The sequence below is a fragment of the Miscanthus floridulus genome, chromosome 18 (genome assembly GCF_019320115.1).
Source record: "Miscanthus floridulus cultivar M001 chromosome 18, ASM1932011v1, whole genome shotgun sequence".
Taxonomy (NCBI): domain Eukaryota; kingdom Viridiplantae; phylum Streptophyta; class Magnoliopsida; order Poales; family Poaceae; genus Miscanthus; species Miscanthus floridulus.
The window spans coordinates 84,899,793-84,923,951 of record NC_089597.1 but is presented as its reverse complement, the minus strand read 5'-3'; the positions used below and the strand labels follow the sequence as shown (position 1 = coordinate 84,923,951).

At 42.7% G+C, this 24,159-nt stretch overlaps 1 protein-coding gene across 3 annotated transcripts; it reads right to left on the bottom strand.

Annotated features, from left to right (window-relative positions):
* Positions 1-12,992: 12,992 nt before the first annotated feature.
* On the bottom strand, positions 12,993-23,304 carry LOC136520873 (K(+) efflux antiporter 4-like). 3 transcript variants are annotated; one of them, XM_066514550.1, is made up of 20 exons: positions 22,689-23,304; positions 22,431-22,474; positions 21,225-21,283; positions 21,053-21,125; positions 20,860-20,921; positions 20,694-20,769; positions 20,488-20,562; positions 19,971-20,042; positions 19,798-19,881; positions 19,308-19,376; positions 18,617-18,694; positions 18,366-18,454; positions 17,937-18,033; positions 17,770-17,823; positions 15,818-15,913; positions 15,210-15,398; positions 15,048-15,125; positions 14,558-14,602; positions 13,618-13,704; positions 12,993-13,525 (listed from the first exon to the last, which is right to left on the bottom strand). In XM_066514550.1, the coding sequence occupies exons 1-20, from the start codon at positions 23,083-23,085 to the stop codon at positions 13,445-13,447; spliced, it is 1,905 nt and encodes a 634-aa protein (XP_066370647.1). In that variant the 5' UTR covers positions 23,086-23,304; the 3' UTR covers positions 12,993-13,444. The 3 variants fall into 3 exon arrangements, with proteins under 3 accessions (XP_066370647.1, XP_066370646.1, XP_066370648.1); XM_066514549.1 differs by having other exon boundaries at positions 13,612-13,704; positions 22,689-23,303; XM_066514551.1 differs by lacking the exon at positions 17,770-17,823 and having other exon boundaries at positions 13,612-13,704.
* Between the last annotated feature and the right edge of the window lie 855 nt (positions 23,305-24,159).

Below are 24,159 nucleotides of genomic sequence, written 5' to 3'. Positions count from 1 at the left end.
TTAAGTTCCTGGATTTTTAGATATGGCCTTAATACTAATTCAATTTGGACCAAGATTATAGACTGTAAATATAGTACTGAAAATCCTAATATTTGTTGTTCTTTGGGCATCCAGCTGTCTCCTTTTTGGAAAGGTGTGACCTGGGCTTTATAAGCTGCCCAAATAGGGATCTTGTGGAACGTTGGTAATGGTAGAAAAGTGAGATTTTGGGAGGATCATTGGTTTGGCAATTCCAGTTTGGCCATTCAATTTGGCCTCGGTATGTGATCAGTAAGCAACAGAGTAAGACCATAGTTTGGGATGGTGAAACCCTTATGCTCTCTTTTAGGAGAAGTGTGTCTGAGGGCTTGATGGGTCTTTGGTATGATCTGGTAGGAATTATGGAGGAGGTTTTTTTGAATAATGAACCTAATCAGATCCTTTGGAGCTTTAGTTCCAATGGACAGTTCTCAGTTCAATCTTTGTTCGGCTTGTTGAATCTTGGCTGAAACTGGCTAAAAAACATTGTTCTGACTGAATTGTTGTGAGAGAAAAACACTGTTCCGGCTGAAAAAACAAGCCGAACAAGCCCAATATGGGGTAAGCCGAACGGGTATTAACCATTGCGAGATTAGGCCGGTTTTTGTTCATGTTGTGTGGAATTTGAAAATACCACCTAGAGTTCAGATTTTCTTGTGGTTATTGTCCAAGAACAAACTGCTCACTAGAGACAATTTGGTCAAGAGAAGGGAAGTGCCAGATAAATCTTGTATTTTTTCTAAAACAGAATCGATCCACCATCTATTCTTTGATTGTTGTGTTGCTAAGGCAATTTGGACGTTTCTATCTGACTGTCTAGGTCTATCTGGTATTTGGTCTTATGACTCTATTGCTAGGGATCACGAATAAAAAGCATTTGTTAATAAATGCAATTATTGCTGCTGGATTGTGGTGCTTATGAAAATTGCGTAACAAGATTTATTTTTAGGGAGATGTGTGGACAAGAATGAAGATGCTGACATTTTGGATCACCAAGACTCTGAGAAGATGGAGACCTTTGCTCAGTGGTGTTTCAGAAGAGAAGATGGAGAGGATTATCCAAAGGATGGAGATGCAAGTGGCTCACCCTCCTGGGATCGGCTGGAATCAGTCAGGATCACCAACATCGGCATCTCGGCGTGCCTTCGGTGTGGGGCTCCAGTGATGTGATTCAGCTGAATTCTAATTCCATTCTGCATTTAAATTTTGAGAACAATGATGGTCTTTAGACCTTATACTATTGGCGGGCGCGCGACCTTTAAACGCTCTGTGAACGCTTTATGATCAATAAAGCGGGAAACCTACTTTTCTTAAAAGAATATATACTTCATCAACCATAGGAGGACTCACCTCTCGGCGGCCCCGGCCGGCCATCCGGGCTTGTCGATGAATACGCAATGAATCGTAGCGAAGTTGCTATCCTATCTGATGGATTGAAACATAACTATTTTTTGTAGCAAATACTTGTCATATTAAAATTTGCCCGGGCTCTAAAGTCTTCCCGGGTCTGCTACTATCGTCAACCGTTTGACTTGCACATCCACTACCAAAAGGGTGGACAGCCCTACCCAAAGTATATGACCAAACTATCAGGTAGCTCCACCGATGACCGATCACTTCCACTAATAGGCAAATTGAATGAAGTATGAGCATGATGAACAGAATATTGCTTACAATATCCTGGGAATCAAAATCTGCTTTGGTTTGAAACAAAATAGGTAAAGGGGAGGCTACATCATATACCAATTTAAGGTCCTTTTCCTTTACCATGGTTAGCACATTGAAGCTCAGTATATTATTGTTGACAACCAAAAATGTTCATTTTGTTAAGTTGTCAAAATGTGAAACAGACTTCACCATTGTGTTCCTCTCATCGAGACGGTCAAGAAACATATATGGAATGTCTAATTCGGAGTCTGGATGAAGAAGTTATGCCCTCAGAAAGATGCCTCATTGTCGGGAGTTCCGGCCTAAGTCGGGACTTCTGACTGTCGGAAGTTCTGACGTGTGTCGGGACTTTCGGGAAGCCTGAAGAAATCTGCTCGGGTGCCTAGGGTTATCCCTATGTCGAGAGTTCCGACTGTCGAGACTTCCAACTGGACTTTCGACATACCTGATAGAAAAATCATGTTCGAATCTGGCCTTTTGGATTTCGATTCGAACTGTTCCGAACTCATGGGAAACTTGGAAAATAAGACTTGGAGAGATTTCCTACTGGGATAAGACCACCCCCCCCCCTCTCTATATATATGAGAGGATCATGGCCGATTGAGTTCCCATCTATCCAATCGTCATACAAACCAATCTATCAACTCCTTATGCCCTAATTCCCCTCTCTCAACCCCTCTTGCTGTTCGTTGAGTTTCCCGGTGAGATTTAGCAGCATCCTAGGTGGCCTTGCTGGTCCTAGGAGATCCTCCATGTGCTCCTCAATGACGGGTCTTCCCGGGAGAAGTTTAGGAGCTTTTCCGGCCAAGAACAAGCTCTACATCGGTCTCACCGATCTTTAGATTGGTTTGATCGATTACGCCGCGTTCTTGCCGCATTGCAGGTTGTGTGCAACCTCTTTGGGCATCCAAGGCCCTGTTGGTGTGTTGGTTTGGGGTCATCCTCAACATCAACATACTTTTTGGCGACTTCGCTGGGGAACAGCGAAGCGAATCAAGAATCAATCTACTAGCAACATGGGAGGCAACGATGATGCTGCCACCGACAAGGGTGACAAGATCAGCCCCTTCAATGAGGCTAACATGATCTTTCCTCAATCCATGGACGAGCTTCTAGGTGAGTTGCACCAGAAACTTCAGGCCAAGCTCGATGCTGATGTCAAGGCTTTCTTGGAGAGCTGCACCAAGAATCGGCACGACAAGGTCACTCAGTTTTGTGAACCCTCCTACGGCGATGCTACCGCTTCTGAATCTTCAGGCGCCGAGGAGAAGGGCAACGGAAAAGCTAAGTATGACGAGGAGGTAAATACTGATGCTTATCCTACTCATGCCAATTTTTCTCAAATGTTGATAGATGAAAGAAAATTGCATAGTAATAACCTTCAGCATCTTTCTAATCTACTTCAAGCATGTATGGATAAGTTAGAGGGCAAGACAACCGATTGTGATCAATCGGGTGCCATGCAGCAACCTCAGTTCGGTATGCCTTTGAATTTTTATGAAAATCAAACCTCTCATGCTTCCGCTAGCCAATTTCAATTGGCCCCTTCGGCATTTGAAAATGATAAGGCCGGTCAACCAGGTGCTAGCACATCTACACGTATAGGTGTTGGTGCACAAAGTTCGGGTCGAGCTCTTCGAACCGATTATGGAGCATCAACAAATAGAGCTTCAGCAGGGCATAATGTTTTACCAAACCCACCGAAGTCACCTAGTCAAATTCCTACATTTAATGTTACTCCTAATGCTCCTACTACCGATTTTGATGATGCTTTGAATCGGTTTAAGGATGAATTGGCTAAATCTCTTGAGAGTAGTTTAGGAGTGCAACTTAAATCTAGTACTTGATGGGTGGAGGGTACCTGACTTTTAGAAATTTAGTGGTGATGATAGTAAATCAACAATGGAGCATATTAGCATGTTTCTTGCACAATTGGGTGAGGCTAGTGCTTATGATTTTATGAAAGTTTGTAATTTTCCTTTATCTCTTACTGGCACAGCTTTTGCATGGTTTACTTCATTACCATCTTGTTCTATTGGTTCATGGGCTGAATTAGAAGAGAAATTTCATAATCACTTTTATAGCGGTGCTCATGAAACAAGATTGTCTCATCTTGCATCGGTTCGTCAAGGGCGTGATGAGTCCGTCCATGATTTTTTCAAACGATTTAGAGAGATTAAGAACCGATGTTTCCATTTAAATATTTCTAAAAGAGATTTAACTGATTTATGCTTTGCTGGTTTATGTTCTAGTATTAGAGAAAAGCTTGACCATTATGAGTTTCACAATGTTAATCAACTTATGCAAAAGGCCTTTTCAATTGAATCGCGCTTTAAAGAGTCTCGTGATGCTTATAAATCTCATCGTCAAAATGTGCATTTTGTTGGTGATTGTTCTGATGATTCTGATGATGATAATAAAGAATGTTTAGCTACTGAAATTAAATGGCCAGCAGAGAATAAATTGGTTACTTGTCCTTCTCTCAAGCCGATTCATAAAAATTGGAATGAGGAAATGAAATTTACTTTTGATTTCTCTAAATGTGACTGAATCTTTGATGAATTGTTGAAATTCGGTTATATTAGAATCAATTATACATTGCCTTCAGCTGATGAGTTAAAGAGAAGGGCTTATTGCAAATATCATAATTCTTTTTCTCATGCCACTGATGATTGCAATGTTTTTCGTCGACAGGTCCAATCGGCCCTTAATGAGGGACGATTGAGTCTTACTAAAATGCAAGTTGATAAGACCCCATTTCCGATGCACATGGTTGAAGCAGGGGCGCCCGCTGTTTTGATTCGTCTAGAGCAAGATGATAAAGCCCAAGGCAAGAACGTGATTATCGGTGAACCACGTGTAGCACCGAATGTCGAAACAAATTCGGGGCGCAAAGTGGTGCTTGAGAAGGATGATGAAGGCAAGAACAAGTTGAAGATCACCGCTGGATCAATGCAATATTTGAAAAGGCAGCGGTGGTATGAAACAACAGCGGCACAATAGAGGCCGGCTAGGCCAACTCCACCAGTTGGCCAAGCTGACTCCAGCACACAGCAGGGCCAGTCGGCTCAACCAACACAAGGAGTCGGCGTAGCTGACTCTACCACCACCTCAGCCAAGTCAGCTGAGCTGACTGTGCCAGTCGGCTTAGCCAACTCTCCTGGTTCCAACAGCTCCGGCGCCTCCGGTGTTCGTGTTTTGCGTACGTTTGTTCCACAGCGACCGAAGATTGGCACCTGGAAGATGAATGAGAAGAAGAACCAAGGAGAGTTTGTGAAGAAGCAATGCACCTTTGATAGGCTCATGGCCAAGTATAAGCAGCAAAAGGCCGATTCCTAGAATCGACCGTTTAAAAAAAGAGTCTACTCCGCCTAAGCAGGAAGGTGACAAGATCAAGCAATTGGCGGTGGTGCAACCAACAGCTCCATCTTAGAGAGTTGTTCCTCGTGTTTCTCGCTGGGGTCCCCCGATTCTACCTCCGGTTACACCGCAATGGGGTCCTTATGGAGTTTGGGTGCCGTATCCTTCGGCAGCACCCATGCATAGCCAACAAAGGTGGGGAGATCCTGCTGGTTCAATTCCAAGACCCTCCGTCTTTAACCGATTGAATAATTGTCAATCGAGCTCTAGCGGTACAAGTCAAGATCGTGTGATTACCTCTAGGACTTTGACTCCACAAGAGTCGAGAAAGGCACCAATGCAGCAAGTTTATGTGCCTAAGAAGGTTGAGATTCCTGTCATTCCCCCACCAAGAGCTAGGCCTCAATCGGTTATCACAATCGGCTCCATGGAAGCTCCCGTCACTAATCATGATGGGCCGATTGTAATCGAAGAAATTCCGGCATCTAAGCAAGACAAAGATCCTAAAGATTTTTTTGGAATTGAAGAGAAGAAACGCGTCGAAGGAGATTCCAAGTACCGGCAACCCATATGGTGTCCTCGTGGGTTGAATAAAACTCAATGGCGTAAATTGCAGCGTGCCCGACATAAGCAACAGAAGAGGGAGAAGCTTGCCAAGATGGAGAATGAAATCCTCAACCCCGTATAGGTCAAAATCCCTCTGGAAGTTTGAAACGCCACTACTGCTACCGGCCAGTCGGCTAAGTTGACTCTAGAGTTGGCTAAGCGAACTCCTGTGTTGAGCCAATCAGCTAAGCAGACTCCTGAGTTGGCTGAGCTGACTTTGCCTGCCCTTACTGCTTCAGAAGGTCTAGAGTCAACTAAGTCAGCTTCTGAGTTAGCTAAGCTAATTCTTGCTATCCTAGGTGCCTCTGAGATATCCTCTAATGATTTCACTACTACTGTTGCTACTCTGGTTGGCATGGAGGTTCCTGAGGTTCCCGATGAGGAGATGGTTGACTATGAGCCTACTCCAGAGAGAGTGGAGGTCAATGTAGTTGTTTTATCTACTGATTACTACATTGTGGCAGATGACTCCATGGTAGCAGAATTTAATTTTGCAACGAAAAGCGTTGTATTTCAGAAACTAGATGACTCCATCAACCATCTCAAGCCTCTACATGTGAAGGGTTATATCAATGGCACACCGGTCCATAGCATGTTAGTGGACAGTGGGGCGATAGTGAACTTGATGCCGTATCCGCTTTACAAGAAGCTCGGTGGCACTGATGAGGAGATGATCAAGACCAACATGATGATCAGTAGTGATGGAGGAGGTGCTCCCATTCCGGCCAGAGGAGTTGCTAACATGGAGCTCACCATTGGAAGCAAGACTTTGGCCACGGCGTTCTTTGTCGCCGACGTGCAAGGTAGCTATAACTTGATACTTGGGCGTGATTGGATCCATGCCAATCGTTGCATGCCATCTAGCTTGCACTAATTTCTCATCCAATGGGTGGGAGATGCTGTTGAGGTCGTGCATTCAGATTCATCGGCTGATGTTGCTACAACCGATGCTCCTACACTCGGGGGGGCATGATGCTATTGCTTGCTTATCTGGTAGAGATCTTTCTAGTTTTGAATTTATTAGTGTTACCAAGCAAGGTTTTGTTCCTATGTCCTTGAAGCCGATTGATAATCGGCTCAATATCATCATGTAATCATTATTGTAATGGATGCTAACGTTGAATGGTTAAAACATCGTGTTGAACAGTATCGGGCTAATAAGACCGATGCCTGTGAGGCTATTGATGATTTTGATGAGCTCGATAAGTTGGGCCAAGGTTTTACGTCGGCCAACCCTTTGGAACAAGTTGATATTGGGGATGGCTCTATGCCCCGGCCGACGTTTATTAATCAAAATTTGGAAGCCGATTACAAAGTTGAGTTAATCGCGCTTCTCAAGGAATATGTTGATTGTTTTGCATGGGATTATACAGAGATGCCTGGATTGATCCGAGAGCATGTTGAGCATCGGCTCCCTATTAAGAAAGGATTCAGGCCTTTCAAGCAAAAACCCCATCGATTTAATTCTATAATTTATGATAGGATTAAAGAAGAGATTAATCGGCTGTTGTAAGCGGGGTTTATACAGCCATGCAGGTATGCGGAGTGGGTCTCTAATATTGTGCCTGTTGAGAAGAAGGATTCTGGGAAGATCAGAGTATGTATTGATTTTAGAGATCTAAATAGAGCTACTCTGAAAGATGAGTATCCTATGCCTATAGCCGATATGCTTATCAATGATGCTTCAGGACACCGGGTTATTAGCTTTCTTGATGGTAATGCCGGTTATAATCAGATTTTCATGGCCAAGGAAGATATGTCTAAGACGGCCTTCATATGTCCTGGGTTTGTTGGTCTTTTTGAGTGGGTTGTGATGACATTTGGGCTAAAGAATGCAGGTGCTACTTATCAAAGAGCTATGAATTTGATTTTCCATGATTTAATTGGGGTGATTATGGAGGTGTACATTGATGATATTGTGATCAAATCGGCCGCCCATAAATCTCATTTGGCCGATTTGTGTCTTGCTTTTGAGAGGATGCGCCGTTATGGATTGAAGATGAACCCACTCAAATGTGCTTTTGGGGTATCGGCTGGAAAGTTTTTAGGCTTCATAATTCATGATAAGGGCATAGAGGTTGATCCCAAGAGGATAGAGAAGATCAAGAAAGTTAAGGCACCTACGTGCAAGAAGGACTTGCAAAAGTTCTTGGGAAAAGTGAACTACTTGAGAAGATTTATTGCTAACTTGTCTAGGAAAATTATTCCTTTCACCCCTATATTGAAGCTAAAGGATGAATCTGAATTCACTTGGGGGGCAAAACAACAAGAGGCATTTGAAAAGATAAAGGAATATTTGTCAACACCACCAGTTCTTTGTGCACCTAGGAGAGGAGTTCCTTTCAAGTTATATATTGCTGCCAAAGAGAAGGTAATTGGGGCAGTTTTCACTCAAGAAGACGAAGGTAAAGAATATGTGATTGCTTATCTTGGTCGCCGTCTTTTTTATCCCGAGACAAGGTATGCCCATATAGAAAAATTATGCTTATCACTGTACTATGCTTGTGCTAAGATGAGACATTATCTTTTGTCTAGTACATGTGTTGTTGCTTGCTAGGCTGATGTGATAAAGCACATGTTATATCGGCCAATTCTTTGTGGAAGGATAGGCAAATGGGCATACGCACTAATAGAATATGACTTGACTTTTGAACCATTGAAAACATTAAGAGGTCAAGTTCTTGCTGATTTTATTGTTGAGCATGGTATTGATTTAGATGATGAAGTCAATTACCTTACTTTTACTCCATGGAAATTATACTTTGATGGATCAGTTTGTAAAGATGGCCAAGGTGTTGGTATTATTCTTATTTCTCCTAATGGTGCTGAAATTGGAATGTCAAGCTAATTAGATTTCTCTTGTACCAACAATCAAACCGAATATGAAGCTCTATTATTCGGGTTGATCATGTTGTGGTCTATGGAAGTAAAACATGTTGAAGCTTATGGTGATTCTTTGCTGGTAGTACAGCAAGTTGCTGGTGAATTTCAATGTTTAGAAGGATCACTAAGAGCTTGTCTAGATGCTTGCCTTGATGTCATTGATTATTTTGCCGAATTTCAAATTTAGCATATTCTGAGGCATGAAAATCAAAAGGCCAACATGTTAGCTTAGCAAGCATCTGGCTATGATGTCAGTGGACATAATTTCCATATTCAAGAACAGCCGATGCATGAAGATTTTAATTTTTCCTGTGTAGGTACAGACCAGTCGGCTTAGCCAACTGACCAAGTTGGCTCAGCCGACTACTCTTCTAGTGTGGCTAAGTTGGCTAAGCCAACTGCCCTAGTTGGCGAAGCCGACACCTCTAAATCGGCTAAGCCTACCGGCCCAGTTGGTTCAGCCGACTCCCCTGTGACCAACCCGGTCAATTCGCTTGAGAAGCTATCAAATTGGCCCGATATAACTTCCAGTGATATTGGGACCGATTTAGAAGATTGGAGGACTCCTTTGTTGAGATATCTACGTGATCCAAGTGCCAAAATTGATAAAAGTATTCGGCGGAGCGCTTTCAAATATGTATTGCATAATGATGAGCTCTATCGAAGAACCATCGAAGATTTGCTGCTTAAGTGCTTGGGATCAGATCAGGCAAGAGTGGCTATGGGAGAAGTCCATGAAGGCATCTGTGGTACGCATCAATCGGCCCCGAAGATGAAGTGGTTATTGCGTAGAGCCGGTTTCTATTGGCCTACTATGATGGCCGATTGTTTTCGCTACTATAAAGGTTGCGAAGAGTGCCAGAAGTTTGGAAATATTCAGCTTGTGTCTGCTGCTGTGCTTCATCCTATCATCAAACCATGGCCATTTCGTGGTTGGGGGGTAGACTTCATTGGCCAAATATATCCCTCATCTTCGAAGGGACACCGATTTGTGTTAGTTGCTACAGATTACTTTACTAAGTGGACCAAGGGAGTTCCTTTGAAGAATATGACACACAAGAAAGTAATTAAGTTCATTACTGAGCATATTATTCATAGATTCAGCATCCCTCAAACATTAACTACAGATCAAGGGACATCGTTTGTGTCTAAAGAGGTGAGGGAATTTGTTGAATTATATAAGATCAAGTTACTCAATTCATCTCCATACTATGCTCAAGCCAATGGCCGAGCTGAGTCTAGTAATAAGACTTTGATCAAGCTCATCAAAAAGAAAATTGAGGAGAATCGAAGGAGATGGCATGAAGTTTTGTCTGAGGCTCTATGGGCACATCGCATTTCAAGGCATGGTGCTACAAAGGTTACTCCTTTTGAGTTAGTATATGACCAAGAGGCCGTGTTGCCTGTCAAAGTGAATTTGAATGCATACAGACTTGCTAAACAAAATGATTTATCAGCTGTTGTGTATCATGATTTGATGATGGATAATATCGATGAGATGACTGATGTGAGATTAAAAGCTCTCAAGGAAATAGAGAAAGATAAAGCTCGAGTTGCCAAAGCATACAACAAGAAAGTCAGGAGCAAATCCTTCCAAGTGAGAGAATTGGTGTGAAAAACCATACTACCAATTGGATCGAAGAGCAATCAGTTTGGCAAGTGGTCACCGAATTGGGAAGGTCCTTACAAAGTGGTCAAAGTTATATTCGGAAATTCATATGTGCTAGAGACATTGCAAGGTGAACGTCTCACGAGAGCAATCAACGGGAGGTACTTAAAAAGGTACTTTCCAAGTGTTTGGTAAGAAGCCTAAGTGCTCACCAAACAATGGCCGATACATGTATCGCCCTTAGAAAAAATGGCCGATGTATACATCGCCCTTAGCCGCTGAACAGCCGATGAGATGGGAATCGTCGTTGTTTGGTTTTAATTTATTTGATTAAGTGTTTTCAGGTTTATGCATCATTCACCTGAAAACAGAGGGGCATATGTTGACAACAAAAAATGTTCATTTTGTGAAGTTGTCAAAATGTGAAACGGACTTCACCATTGCGTTCCTCTCGTCGGGACGGTCAAGAAACATATATGGAATGTCTAATTCGGAGTCCGGATGAAGAAGTTATGCCCTCGGAAAAATGCCTCATTGTCGGGAGTTCCGACCCAAGTCGGGACTTCCGACTGTCGGAAGTTCCGACGTGTGTTGGGACTTCCAGGAAGCCTGAAGAAATCCGCTCGGGTGTCTGGGGTTATCCCTACGTCGGGAGTTCCGACAAAAGTCGAAAGTTCCGACTGTCGGGAGTTCCGACCCAAGTCGGGACTTCCGACTGGACTTCCGACATACCTAACAGAAAAATCCTGTTCGGATCTGGCCTTTTGGATTCCGATCCGAACTGTTCCAAACTCGTGGGAAACTTGGAAAATAAGTCTTGGAGAGGTTTTCTACTGGGATAAGACCACCCCTCTATATATATGAGAGGATCATGGCCGATTGAGTTCCCATCTATCCAATCGTCATACAAACCAATCTATCAACTCCTTATGCCCTAATTCCCCTCTCTCAACCCCTCTTGCTGTTCGTTGAGTTTCCCGGCGAGATTCAGCAGCATCCTAGGCGGCCTTGCTGGTCCTAGGAGATCCTCCACGTGTTCCTCCCTGACGGGTCTTCCCGGGAAAAGTTCAGAAGCTTTTCCGGCCAAGAACAAGCTCTACATCGGTCTCACCGATCTTTAGATTGGTTTGATCGATTACTCCGCGTTCTTGCTGCGTTGCAGGTTGTGTGCAACCTCTTTGGGCGTCCAATGCCCTGCTGGTGTATTGGTTTGGGATCATCCTCAACGTCAACAATTATACACTTTGGATATCGATGCCTAATAGTATTAGAGCAACTCGAGTCAGTAGTTTCCAAATTGTATGATTTAGACATTATCTAAAATAGAAACAACTCTCAAAAAATAGAGTACTACAACAGTATATATAGAATTTCCCAAATGCTTATTACTGCATGCGCAGGATCTAGTGGCTCAACGCGCGCACTCGCCTTGGCCGTCCGATGCGCGCGGGGAAGAAGGTCGCCGTCGGATTCGCGTTCGCGTCCACCTGCGCACGCCGTCTTCTTCCTCGCCGTGGCCAGGCAGTCGGAGAGCACCAGAGATGGCAGAGTGGCGGAGCTCGCGCCGCCGTAGGCCATGCCCGCAACACCACCGGAGATGGAGAAGATGCTGCCCACTCCGGCAACTACACCACCGCCGCCCGACCGATGCTAGGGTTCCGGTGGCCACGCCCCACCCTTCTTCCCCAACTCCAGCGGGGTATAGAAGGGCCGGCCGGGGCGGGGAGGCAGGTAGACCAGGCGGTGGGGAAGGTCGACGGGCGGTTTAGGGGAGCTGGCGACAGTCGTGGTGGTCGGGGCGGGGGCGCCATGGCCAGAGTTCGTCGGAGCTCGCCGGAGTTCGCCATGGCAGCATGCGAGAGGGGGGCAGGAGGGAGGGGGAGGGGAAGGAGGAGGTCGCCGCCGACGGTAGGCGCCGGGGCAGTGGTGGAGGCGGGGGCGAGGTTGGGTCACCGGATCTAGAGGAGGCCGAGGTCGCGTCGCCATCGCCGTCACTTGACCCACATTCAAAGACATAGATGGACCCACTTGTCATCCACCCGAGCGTCATCATAATCAAGGAGTCAATCTTTCAAATGTCATTTTTGTAATTTTTTCAAGACGGGCGGCGCGGGAGGAAGGAGGAGGGCGCGGGAGGAAGAAGGAGAAAGCGTGCAGGCGGTGTGGTGTGCGGGTGCGCGTGCTGCCTCTAGGACTGTCCATAGAATTTTTCTGTCTATATTTGAAACTGTCACGTCATCACGTTTCATCAAAGATTGGATTAGCCGGACGGGCTCGCATGGAGGACATCCGCTTGGACGCTTGGTGGCAGCCCCGGGCTGCTCCTGGCCAGGAGGCCAAACACTGCTCTTGTGCGGGGCTAGCTGCTACTGCTAGCCCCTGGCCGCTCGGCGCCCGCCTTTCGTTCACTACATGGTACGAAAAGTTAAGATCCCAAGGCGTCAAGAGGAAATGGAGCACCTGTGACGTAACAACGCGTGCAGGAGGTGCTATACTGCTATCAGTACTGAAACAAAGATGTTAATACATACACACGTGAATCGTAAGCACGCATGCACTACAGTTGGTATCTTGATCAGGCGACATTGTATACTTTATCGCCTCATTAAACAATCAAACCACGCGTTAAGTGCTATCCAATCAAGTAGCAATTTCTCAAGGACGGTAATTCACCATACAAGAGGCGACCATGCAACATGTATAATAAAATGGACTGGATGAATTCGTTGAAGCACATCATTGTGATCCTGAACTCTGAATCCAACAAAATGATTAGTGACATCAGGACAAAGGTTACTACAAGCCTGCGAAAACATCATGAACTCTGACAAGTTATGGAACTGACATATAAGGCTACATAACAAAATTGATTATCTGATGGATACCATCGTACACATTTTCGTGTTGTGAGGATACACAATTTTGCTGAAAGAATACAATGGCGTAACGGTCAGGCCTAGATCCTATCAAGCTAATCCAATCAATTAATCACCATACATTCTTTTTTTTTTTTGAACTTATCACCATACATTCTTATGTTACACGAGACCCTCATTTGGGGTCGACAGCCACTCACTGCACCAATCATAAGACACTGCTCTCAAAAACGGCAAACCCAATTGCCCTTGCAGTTGCCATGATGGGGGAGGATTGATCTCGCCCTGTGAGCAAGATCTGAGTTGAATTCTCTTGCCTCCACCCTTGTATATCTGCTACAAACTCTTCAATACAGGTGAAAACACTTTACACAGCTTGTAAACTTAAGCCATACAAAAACTAGCTTGCAGTGTGCCAAATGTGTCATGAGTCATGTGAGCCTTGGACTATCAGATTTATGCGCTTGCCGCTATCCATGCGGAGGACATCATTTTTCAGGCCCAACTGAAAAGGAAGATCCGATGAATTGATTGGCAAACATTTTAGAGTAAAACAATCGATCAATGAAACCAATTGGTATGATCGTGTACCTCCACCTGATTGGTATCGACAGAAAACCATCTCAAAAGAACCCCGAGGTGGACCACTGCTGGGATCATTTTGAATAGCAAAGGGGTTGTCACCTGCAGAGGTACACAAGAGTCAGTTACCATATTGATTTCATGAAACACAGGGTCATCAGATGAGCAGCATGCCAGGATGAAGCAAAGACAAAAGGCAAGACAAGGGATTATGGTCTCGATATATTTTAGTGAACGCCACTAAGATGGGTGCTATTCACAAATTGTCAATTAGACGTGAAATTATTTCAACATGCCCCTGAGTTTCTTTTATGGTTGTTCAGCCATTTTGTGACCCCCCCCCCCCCCCCCCCCCCCCCGACCCATGTAACAAGTGAGAGATGGCTGATAAGCCCTTGTGGATCAGTTTGGCTCATTCATGTTGCTTGGACCAGGTTGATGTGCTTGTAACCATCCATTAAGGTTTGTAATAGTTGGGTTTATAGAGTTATCAATTCTGAAGCCAACTGTGTTAGGACTGGTGTTTTTTTCATCACTTACTCTTCTGCACCATTTGGCTCAGAACCAAACACTAACGAATTGAATGGCAGACAAGGCTACAAACTATATATTTTTTTTAGGATATAAAACATATTAAAACCAGAAATAAGAACTATAACTGGAATTTCATCACATAGGATTCCATCAACTTCGTGGAATTTCTAGTCCCAAAGTATAATGTTCTTGCCTAAAGTGACAAAAGAAATTGTCATTCCTGAGGTAATTTCCTCTTGCCTAACTACATGAAATTAACTCTTTAGCATAGTATTTTACACACAAATAAAAAAAAAACTCTCTTGAATGGAAATTTCATTACAAATAGGAAAAAAAAAACTAATCTCATTTGCACTGAAATTTTGAATGGTAATTCTTATCTAGATAAAATGAATAGCTTAAAAGGAATGGAGGCAAATACCAAACTAAGTGCAGTGGTTCCAAGAAGCAGCAGGTATAGCTTGCCCTGTAAAAACCAAATACAAGCTATCAGATGTCACAAATACAAAATAAATTGAAAATAGTAGTACTAGGGATTTTGGGCAACTAAAAAGGGGAACTAGTACCAATAGACGCACTGGGAAGTATAATAGGTAGTTAATACTGATACAGCATCAAAAGATTTGCATGCTTTGCTAGACATGCTGAAGTTAAACTTTGCCATCTGAAGTTAATTTATATACATCAGTGCTTACAAGAATAACAAGGCAGCATCACTGAAAGAATTATGCATTTACATGTACTTTATGCTGAAGAATAACAAGGTCCCCATAGCTTTAAGTTGTAAGCAAAGTACATGTAATATTGGGTTGGCTACCAGAGAAGCTAGGGCTACAAAATTACAAATGGATAACCATGTTTCTTGCCTGTGGCATAACACAAAAAATGGAACACAATATCAAGAAAATAACCTCGATGAGATGGATACTTGAAGCACGGCTTAGGAGAACAAAAGCAAACTCTCCTATCTGTGCAAGAGACATGCCGACCTATGGGGGAAAAACACAGTTAATGTGATTTTATGAGCAGTGGTAGATGTGAGTGCATTCAGAAAGATATGAATAAAGACTTACAAGAAGAGATGTTTTGTTGCTATACCCAAACCCTTTTACGACAATAGCAACAACAAAGGTCTTTACGGTGATCACCAAAATTACCGCTGCAAGGAGTATATCCACATGGTTCCACAAGAAATGGACATTAATTAGCATCCCAATGCTGGCAAGGAAAAGAGCAGCGAAAAAGTTGCGGATAGGTTCGATCTGCAGAAAGAACAAACCTGAAATAAGAGAACAATATAATGAATTACTAACTACAAGAGTCTAGCTATGAATTTTGCTCAAGCATAAAATAAAGATCAAACTAAAGACTTCCTCCATTCCAAATTATAGATCACATTAGAAATGTCAAAAGTCAAACAACTTTGACAAGGTTTATAGAAAAATGCTCCAACATCAAATTGATTTCATTTCATTAAATTATCCATGAAATGTGTCTTGTGCATTTATTTGAACTTGTATATGTTAATATATTTTTAATATTTGGTCAAAGTCAAAGATGTTTGACTTAGAACAAAGCTAAAGTGACCTATAATTTGAACCAGAAGGGCTAGACATAGTAATTCCCCCTTTTTTCTGGAAAGGGAACAGAAAGAACGTGCAAGTTACAGGTAATAAATTACTTGTTCAAGAGTATGTTGTGCAAGGTCTGTTGTTGATATCATTACTCCAGCTGCAAATGAACCCAACTCGAGACTCAGGCCCAACTTATCACTACACTGCATCATAGAAGGATGGACACATGAGAATAACAAGAAATTTAAGAACTGCATACCTTTAACAAATACAGTTTTGATTATAAAGTAAAGAAATGACAAAGATGTATGTGAGTAAACCGACAAGGCAACCAAAAAAAAAAGGAACTGAGTTGAAGCTAACTAGTGCACAACAGTATAATTAGCATTTTTATTAAATCATATAATTAAACCTACTTGTATGGGTACCAATCAGACAACTAATCATATTAGTCATTGATTAGGTCCAATTAGTTAGGTAATCATGCTGTACAAATCTACTAAGTCCTCCTAGCACTTGAGCAGTAACAACAAGAGCAGGACTTGACTGGCAAAGGAAGAGGAGCAAGACTTCCCAATGCTGTGCACTACTCTTGCCACCACTCCGTGCCCGGCATGCACAACTCCTTGTCCAGCCAGTGCGAGCGGGCCTCCAGTTGCTCGCATTGCAGCCACATCAACTCCCGCGCCAGTGCCTCCCAGTCCCTCCACAGATGCTCGAACTCACTCTCAGGGTCGCCGCAGGCCCTCACCAAAAACACACCCAGCGAGGTATGAGGACAAACAAATCCAGCGGAGGCATGAGGACGAACGAATTCAGAGGAGGCATGGGGATGAATGGATCCGGTGGGAGCTGATGCAGGCGGTACTAGGACTAGAGCCAGTGGCAGCGTGAGGACAGGAGCCGGTCGCATGAGAATAAGAGTCAGCGGCATGGGCTCCACATGGGGCAGTACGAACATGTAGTCAAGAACCCAGTCCAGAAACCATTCATACTGAAGACCTGATGGGCCAAATTACTTAGCCCAACTGTTCAGGCTAGCCCAACATCTTTTTCTCACCTTTGGGCATTCCGGTTAGTCGTCCACAGGTCCCCTAATCATACGACTAAAATCATGGTTAGTCAGACGACTAGGATTATAGTCGACCTAACTGTATCGAAGTGCCTAATCGAGGTCCAGGGACCAATAAGGCCGAGTGGCCGACTAATCATGACTATTCAAAATTAGTCATCCGATTTAATAACATTGACAATTTGAATTGAACAGAAAAGTACTGGTGCAACAGTTGGATATGAGCTACACATTCACTAAACTTTGGGCTTGTTTGTTTCCCTGCCCAGCTATATAAGCTGTCTCATAGGTGCTAGCTTATAGGTGTTAGCTGCTTCTATAAGCTGGCTTATAATAATTTTGAGGGAAATAAGCTGTAGGGCTGTTTGGCAACCTAGCTTGTATGCTGGCTCATAGGTAGTTGTGGATGGCAAAAGGCAGCTTATGGATGGCAGCTCTCCTATGTGCTCGAGAAAAAAAAAAAAAGGTAGTTGTGGATGGGAAAAGGCAGCAATGCCCTCAGTTGTTGCCTTGTTGGTTGTGCGGTATGTGCCATTGTGGATAGCAAATGACAGCAATCCTCCAAGTGGGATGGGTAGTTTTGATAAAAAGCCAGAAAACAAGCCGAAGTAAGCTCCCCCTTGGAAAGCTTACAGGCTTATCATAATTCATAACCTGGAGTCCTAGCTTATATAAGCCACAAAATAAGCTGTGCTGTTTGTTTAACATTTGAGCTTAGGATAAACAAACAGATCCATAAGCTAAATCAAAATCTAGAAAAGTGCAATTGGTAAAGATGACTTCAGGAAAGTAAGTACTGTGTTCCATTCTATCTGTCTTATGTATGAAGTAAGCATTTGCAATACTCCTTTACCGATCCATTTAAAACATAACTTTTAGGCAGGTTTTAGCACATGTAAGCACTTGCTGTGTACAAAAATAAGATCATTTTTCTATGTTACTGTACATTTTTCACAAAATACTAATCTACGAGCAGTAGAAACTCACCCAAGCACATAACAAGCAGAATGCAACTGATGCCAGCTGGTATAGTTCATTTGTCTGTGTGACATGCAGAGCAACCACAACATAAGATTGCTGATGAGAATGTTCTACAAGATCAAAACTCAAATTGCTAAAAAAATGTACTGCTTTCTTCCCCAATCAAACTTTACCTGTGATGACAGACTTATCATCAGTTTAAGAAACCAAGGAACGCCGGTGCGGGAGAGGATAGAGAGAATGGTCAGGAATGATATCAATACCACCAGCCTGAGAAGTTGTATCAAAGAATTAATTCCACAACTGACTATGTCCTAGAATACTTTTACAGGCTAGCAGACAAAATATAAATGGATAATACAATTAGTAATATTAAATGCAAGATAATAAAGAGATCATAAACTATTAAGGTGAGTTTGGGGTTAGCAATGTTATCTCAACTGGACCTGCCAACATGTCAAGAAAACATGAACTTACTGTACAAGAATTGCATCAAGTGGATAAGCCGACAAAACAGTCAATTCATTGCAAAAGAAAAATTGCAAATATAAAGGTAACCAAAGTAATTCAGGGCCAAAGGGGGAAGGAAATGCTGCACTTACGACTTGGTCATTGATGCAACTCCGTGAAGAAGGCCAGATGTACCACTCAAAATTGGAAGAAGTGCAAACAGCAAGCCAACAGCACAATCCTGGGGGGAGAGAGATAGGATGTCACAGAACTGAGATATATTTTATTTTAGGAAAGGAAAAATAAATTTTCCTTGGATCAACTTTTTCTTAACAACAGCAGGCACTAGATGCGTGTACACAGATGCATCTTGCACACAAAAGATGAAGAAAGTATGACAGACCTGCAATATAAGCGTCCCGACTGTAACTTGGCCATGAAGAGCATTGATACTATTTCTTTCCATCAGAAACTTTAAAACCTAAATGTACAAAACTTACCATTATTGAATAAACAGATAACCAAGTGGCACACGGCAGCATCAAGAATGACAACACAATAATGTAAAGAATTAGCCTATTGCAGTTGCAAGTGACAAAACATCCAAACATATTACATTCAGGGTTCAAACAACATAATCATATGCTAAATTTCTAAATCAAGATGTACCGACTCCATTTGTGGTACAGGCAAATATTTTTCATATATATGAACAGCAGGTGAGGCCCCTGCTGGTATTTTTTATATATTTTCAAAGAAAATTAAAAGGTTGTTTACAGAAACCAAAATAAGTTTGTGTACAACAATAGGTGCATGCAATTATGAGAAACACAATACAGCACGGCAAAGTTATGAGGTAGTCATTCACAAACAACTATGTATTCAGGCTTTCACTTGCTTCGAGATAATTTCAATCACAAAATGCAGCACCAAGCATTTTGTGTGCGTGCACGTGTGTGAGCGACACAGAGAGGGAAGAGTGCCAGGCTACTGGACCAAATAATGATAAGAGTGGCAAGAGTTATTGACACAGTGAACAAAAACATTGATTTCTCTCATAGGCTGCCTGCTGTTGACCTTGACCAGATACTTACCACAGCTGTTGAAGACATGGAGAGAAGAACACCAACGAAAACACCTTCTTTTGTTTTGCCTCCGCATAGCTGCATTAAACATCACCAAAGATCTGTCAACCATGCTCTTAGAAATCAAGAATTGAAAAACCAAGGCCATACAACCTAGAAACAGAAAATAGCTACCATGGTAAAAATGCATCAAATATTTTTCAAAAAAAAATACTGGCAGGTCCAGCTCCAGGAAGCTGACTTGGTTACTTCTACTGCATAATTCCATCTAGTCGCTTTTATTGGCCGTATGTTCGAATGAGTTAAGGATGCATCAGATCTTGTTATTCTGATCAATGTTTTATGAAACAATTTAATTATTTGATGTTAGGACATACGGTACACAGGATAGTAGATCCCAATGTTCCCATCAAAGAGAGAGCGATATCTAGGTTCACACAACGTAACAAGACAGCTCCAAAGTATATATCATAATGCAGACAACAGAGACAAAACTCACTGTAGCCAAAATACCACAAAGAAACATGAACAGCATAATTTGGAGCAATCCTCCGAGAACAGCAACAGCACGAACAATTCGAAGCTGAGGCAATGTAAAAAAAAACACTATGTTAACTTCAGATCACAAATGATGTTACCAACTGAATGAGGGAAGAAATGTAAGTAGAATACTTTTGCAGTAGAAAACTCAAGTCCCAAAGCAAACAGGAGAAATATCACACCAAACTGGGCTACCGTTTCAACCTGGAAAAGAAACAGTGGAATATAAGGAAATGCCATCAATAAAAACATGGAGTACTTATGTACATCTTATCGACATTGCCATTGCATAGTAGGCAGCACAGAGTAACAGAAAACAGTAGTAGGTCGAAACTCATAAGCAAGATAATTGTAAGAACAGCTGATTTTAGAATGTATGAAATAGTGGAACAAAGTTATCCAGGTAGAAAATAAACTAAGCCATACTGTAGATATATAAATACATATAGAAGAATTGAGTGTGTCACACACATCATGTTAGAAATATGATGGGAGGAGACATTAGCCAGCAAACATATGTTTCAGCACAAGTCTACATGCCAGTTATCTTGTATAAAGGTTTTCAAGGGCATGCGTATCCATTTCAAACATGGAAGCCATAAATATTAAGCGTTAGAAAAAGCAACCCACAAAGGTGGAAGCACCTTACTTGCACCATTTCATTGACAAAGCTAAAACCTCCAGGCCCAATTATAGATCCTGCAAGTAGATAACCTGTAATCACCTGCAATATACTTTGAATTGTAGGTTCACGTAGCTTAACCTTAAAAATACAACATTTTGAATAGAAAAAATATGTTTCCAGCTATTAATAATGATACACAAATTAGAAGAAATAAAAGTACAGATACTCACCGGTTGCCCAAGGCAAGCAAAGGCAATTCCACCACATGTAGCAGACACGATAACAACTACAAGATCTGATATCAATCTACAATAATATACATTCAACAGATAAGTTTCCATGCAAAAAAGATATTTTCATCCAACACTTCAAATGACTGAATACTGAGTTGCATACCTAAGGTCCAGCTGCAGCACAGGGTATTTTGACTTCGGGTTTGATATGATAAAAACATTATCCTGGGGTAAAGATTGGATTAACACAAAACTGTTAAAAAAATGGTCATAACATGCCCACAACACTATGCCAACATGTATGGCACATGTGCAGTAACTTGACAGAAAATTCCATCCAGAGGATGTGATTGCACCTTCCGATCAATCAATGTGGGAACATCCTCTTGCTCAGATCGATCCAAGAAAACCTCCTTAAAAGGAAATGACCTGATGGAACAGAATGACAACTTTAAACTCTATTGCGCATTCTGAATCTAAGGTTAATTTCATCTAGCAGAAATAACAAAGAGTGGATTTGCAGCATACTTGTTATCTTTGGTTTCATTCTTCTTTGTTACTCTTCTAGCCACAGTTTCAAGAACTCCCTGGTACAAGTACAAGGAACAAGATGAGCAGTTTGCATTACATATCTGTGATGTGTAAGCACCAAATTTTCTAAGTACAGGTAAACACAACGATGCATTAGAGTACATATATGCACTTCAAGTTTTCCAATATCCAAACAAAGGACCACAGACCACTATGTTATTGTCTGAGAAAATAGATGTTGCGACATCTTGTTTCTTGAACCCAATGTGTATCATGCAGGTTATTATATGCTTTAAATTAAAAGATATACTCCCTATGGTAAAAAAATACTTGTTGCATTTGACTTTGCAAAGCCCTCGACACACATATTTGATCACTAATTTCTTTTAAAACAACATTCTTATAATCCTTCAAATTTCTGAGATTTTGCAAGTATTTTTCAATCAATTCTACACACTTACATGTTTCAATCTAAATAATTTAAAAGTTAATGATGTTTATAGTTTTTAAGGTTTGACTAACTCTTGTCCGAGAAAATATGTTTCTATAACCAGGAGTATTATTAAGAAATAAGGAAGTAACAAACATGCTAATGGGGATCTGAAGTTTTGAAATGAGCTACTCAATGTAGCAGTCATGTAGGAGATCAAACATGAACTCCAGTAGGGAAACAGAACTAGGATGTCCAAAACTAGATTTTTCTGTAGCATCTTAGGAACACGACCAACAAATAATCGTCTTCAATAGTAGCTAATGGGCACAATAAACAGTCATACTAATTACCGCTCATGTGCACAACAAGCATAAAGTCATACTTATTATTGCCAAGCATAGCACAAAATAAACAACATCCAAGATATTGGTGTCCCTCATCAGCACTAGGAAAATGCCGATCAAACAACATAAAGCAAAATGGCCATACAATGATGACATATGGATGGGTCATTCAATGCTAGTAGATTGCAACATAAATACACTAGCGACAGCATCAAGGCACCATAGTAGATTACTAGATCCACAAGTGTAGGAATCAGGCACAGGTCAGTCCAAAAGCGAATTTCCTTTCATTCACAAATTCCAACATGCAAGTAGTGAGCAAATCACCCAAAACCTAGTTGTGGCAGACCCAATGTTGAATCCCAGAATCAAAGACTCCTGCTAACAAAGGGGCAGCACACAAATAAAATGGCGCAATGAACTCACCTGCTTCTCAGCTACCGTGTTGTTGAAGCTACCAGGATCGGTCTCTGCAAAACCAGAGCACAGATTAGCACAAGCAACTCCAAGCCCAAACCGGGACCTCCATTCTCAACGCCCCCACACGCTCCAACCACCGAGGCCGAGATCTAAACAGCACGGCCACCGACACACGCCACCGCCCCCACCCACACACCCGCCCCAGAACCAGATCCCGCGCCTGAACAGATCGATGGATCTAGGGAGTTGGCCAGATCCACGCACCTCCACCGCCCTGCTCGCCCTCGGACTCCGGGAACTCCTTCTCCAGCGCGCGGTCAATCATGTCGGCGAGGCTGCCCTCCTTGGCCTCCGTGGCATTGCCCTGAGCCACCACCTCGCCGCCGGCCTCCGCCACGGCCACCCCATCCCCGCGCGCCTCCGCCTCCGCCTCGGCCTCGACCTCCGGCTTCCCCGCGCGGCCCTCGTGCCCAGCGCCGCGGCCAGCGGCCTCGGCGGCAGCGGCGGGGGAGAATGCGACGGCCGCAGCGAGGAGCAGGCCGCAGACGAGGAGGAACGGGAGGGGGAAGGAAGAGCCCGGGTGGTTGCTACGGCGACGCGGCAGCATCGCCGGCGAGGGGGTGGGGTATTTGGCAGGCGACCAGGCGAGCGGGCAGCGCATCGGAGTCCGTGTGGGGGCTGACCGGCCGTGGCCGGTTCCGCTGGGGTTTAGATTTTCTGGAAGGCGAACGGAGCGTGGCGGTGACGGCGTAAGCCGCTCGTGCCGGGGAAGGGACGCACGCGCTCGCGCTCACGCTCGCGTACGCACACGCAGGTGCAGACGCAGAGAGAGGCAGAGACGGGGGTGGATGGAGACGCTTGCTTTGTTGGTGACTTCGCCTCCAAGTGACCCTGTGCCAATTTGTAGGGGTGTTTGTTTTGTTTTATATGGAGTTAGTTAGGTTCTCACTCCAGCAATTTACATGTTTTATTTCATCGTTTATAAATGGATATAAGCTATTCCTTCCGTTTCAAATTATAAACCGTTTTAACCTTTTTAGATACATTATTTTAGCCTATATCTAGATAAATGATAAAAGCTATATATATAGAAAAATCAAAATAACTTTAGTTTAAAATAAAGAGAGTACGTATCTATCGAGTTGCATCTGATAGGACATTTGTCACTACTATTCCAACAAAGCTATCATAGCAAGTGCAGGGAATATTTATGGTATATACATCTCTATGGCGAGTGGTGACGGCTAACAAAGACAAAGACTTAGTTAAGACCTTGAGAGACTTTGCTCCCGTAGCATAATAATGCAAACACATTAGCTTTTATAAATTGCATCTTATTCTCCCGTATATGATATATGCAAGAATAAACAATGAAAACTAGGTAAAAATATGGAAGCCACTTTAACCACCACGCCAGAAGTTATGATGAAAACTTCTAAAATGCAACTATTTCAGTTTTGAAGATTAGACTTAGCTTCATTTGTGAAATAATCTCTTTAGATTTAAATATATGGCCCCGTTCGGCTTGCTGAATCTTGGCTGAAACTGGCTAAAAAACACTGTTATGGCTGAATTGTTGTGAGAGAAAAACACTGTTCTGGCTGAAAAACAAGCCGAATATGGGGTAAGCCGAACGGGGCCCATGATGTTTAGGACCAGCTAATTAGTCAGTTGATTTTGTTGTCAATGAACACGTCGTCTGCCACCGAAACAACAACATCATCTAAAAAAATGT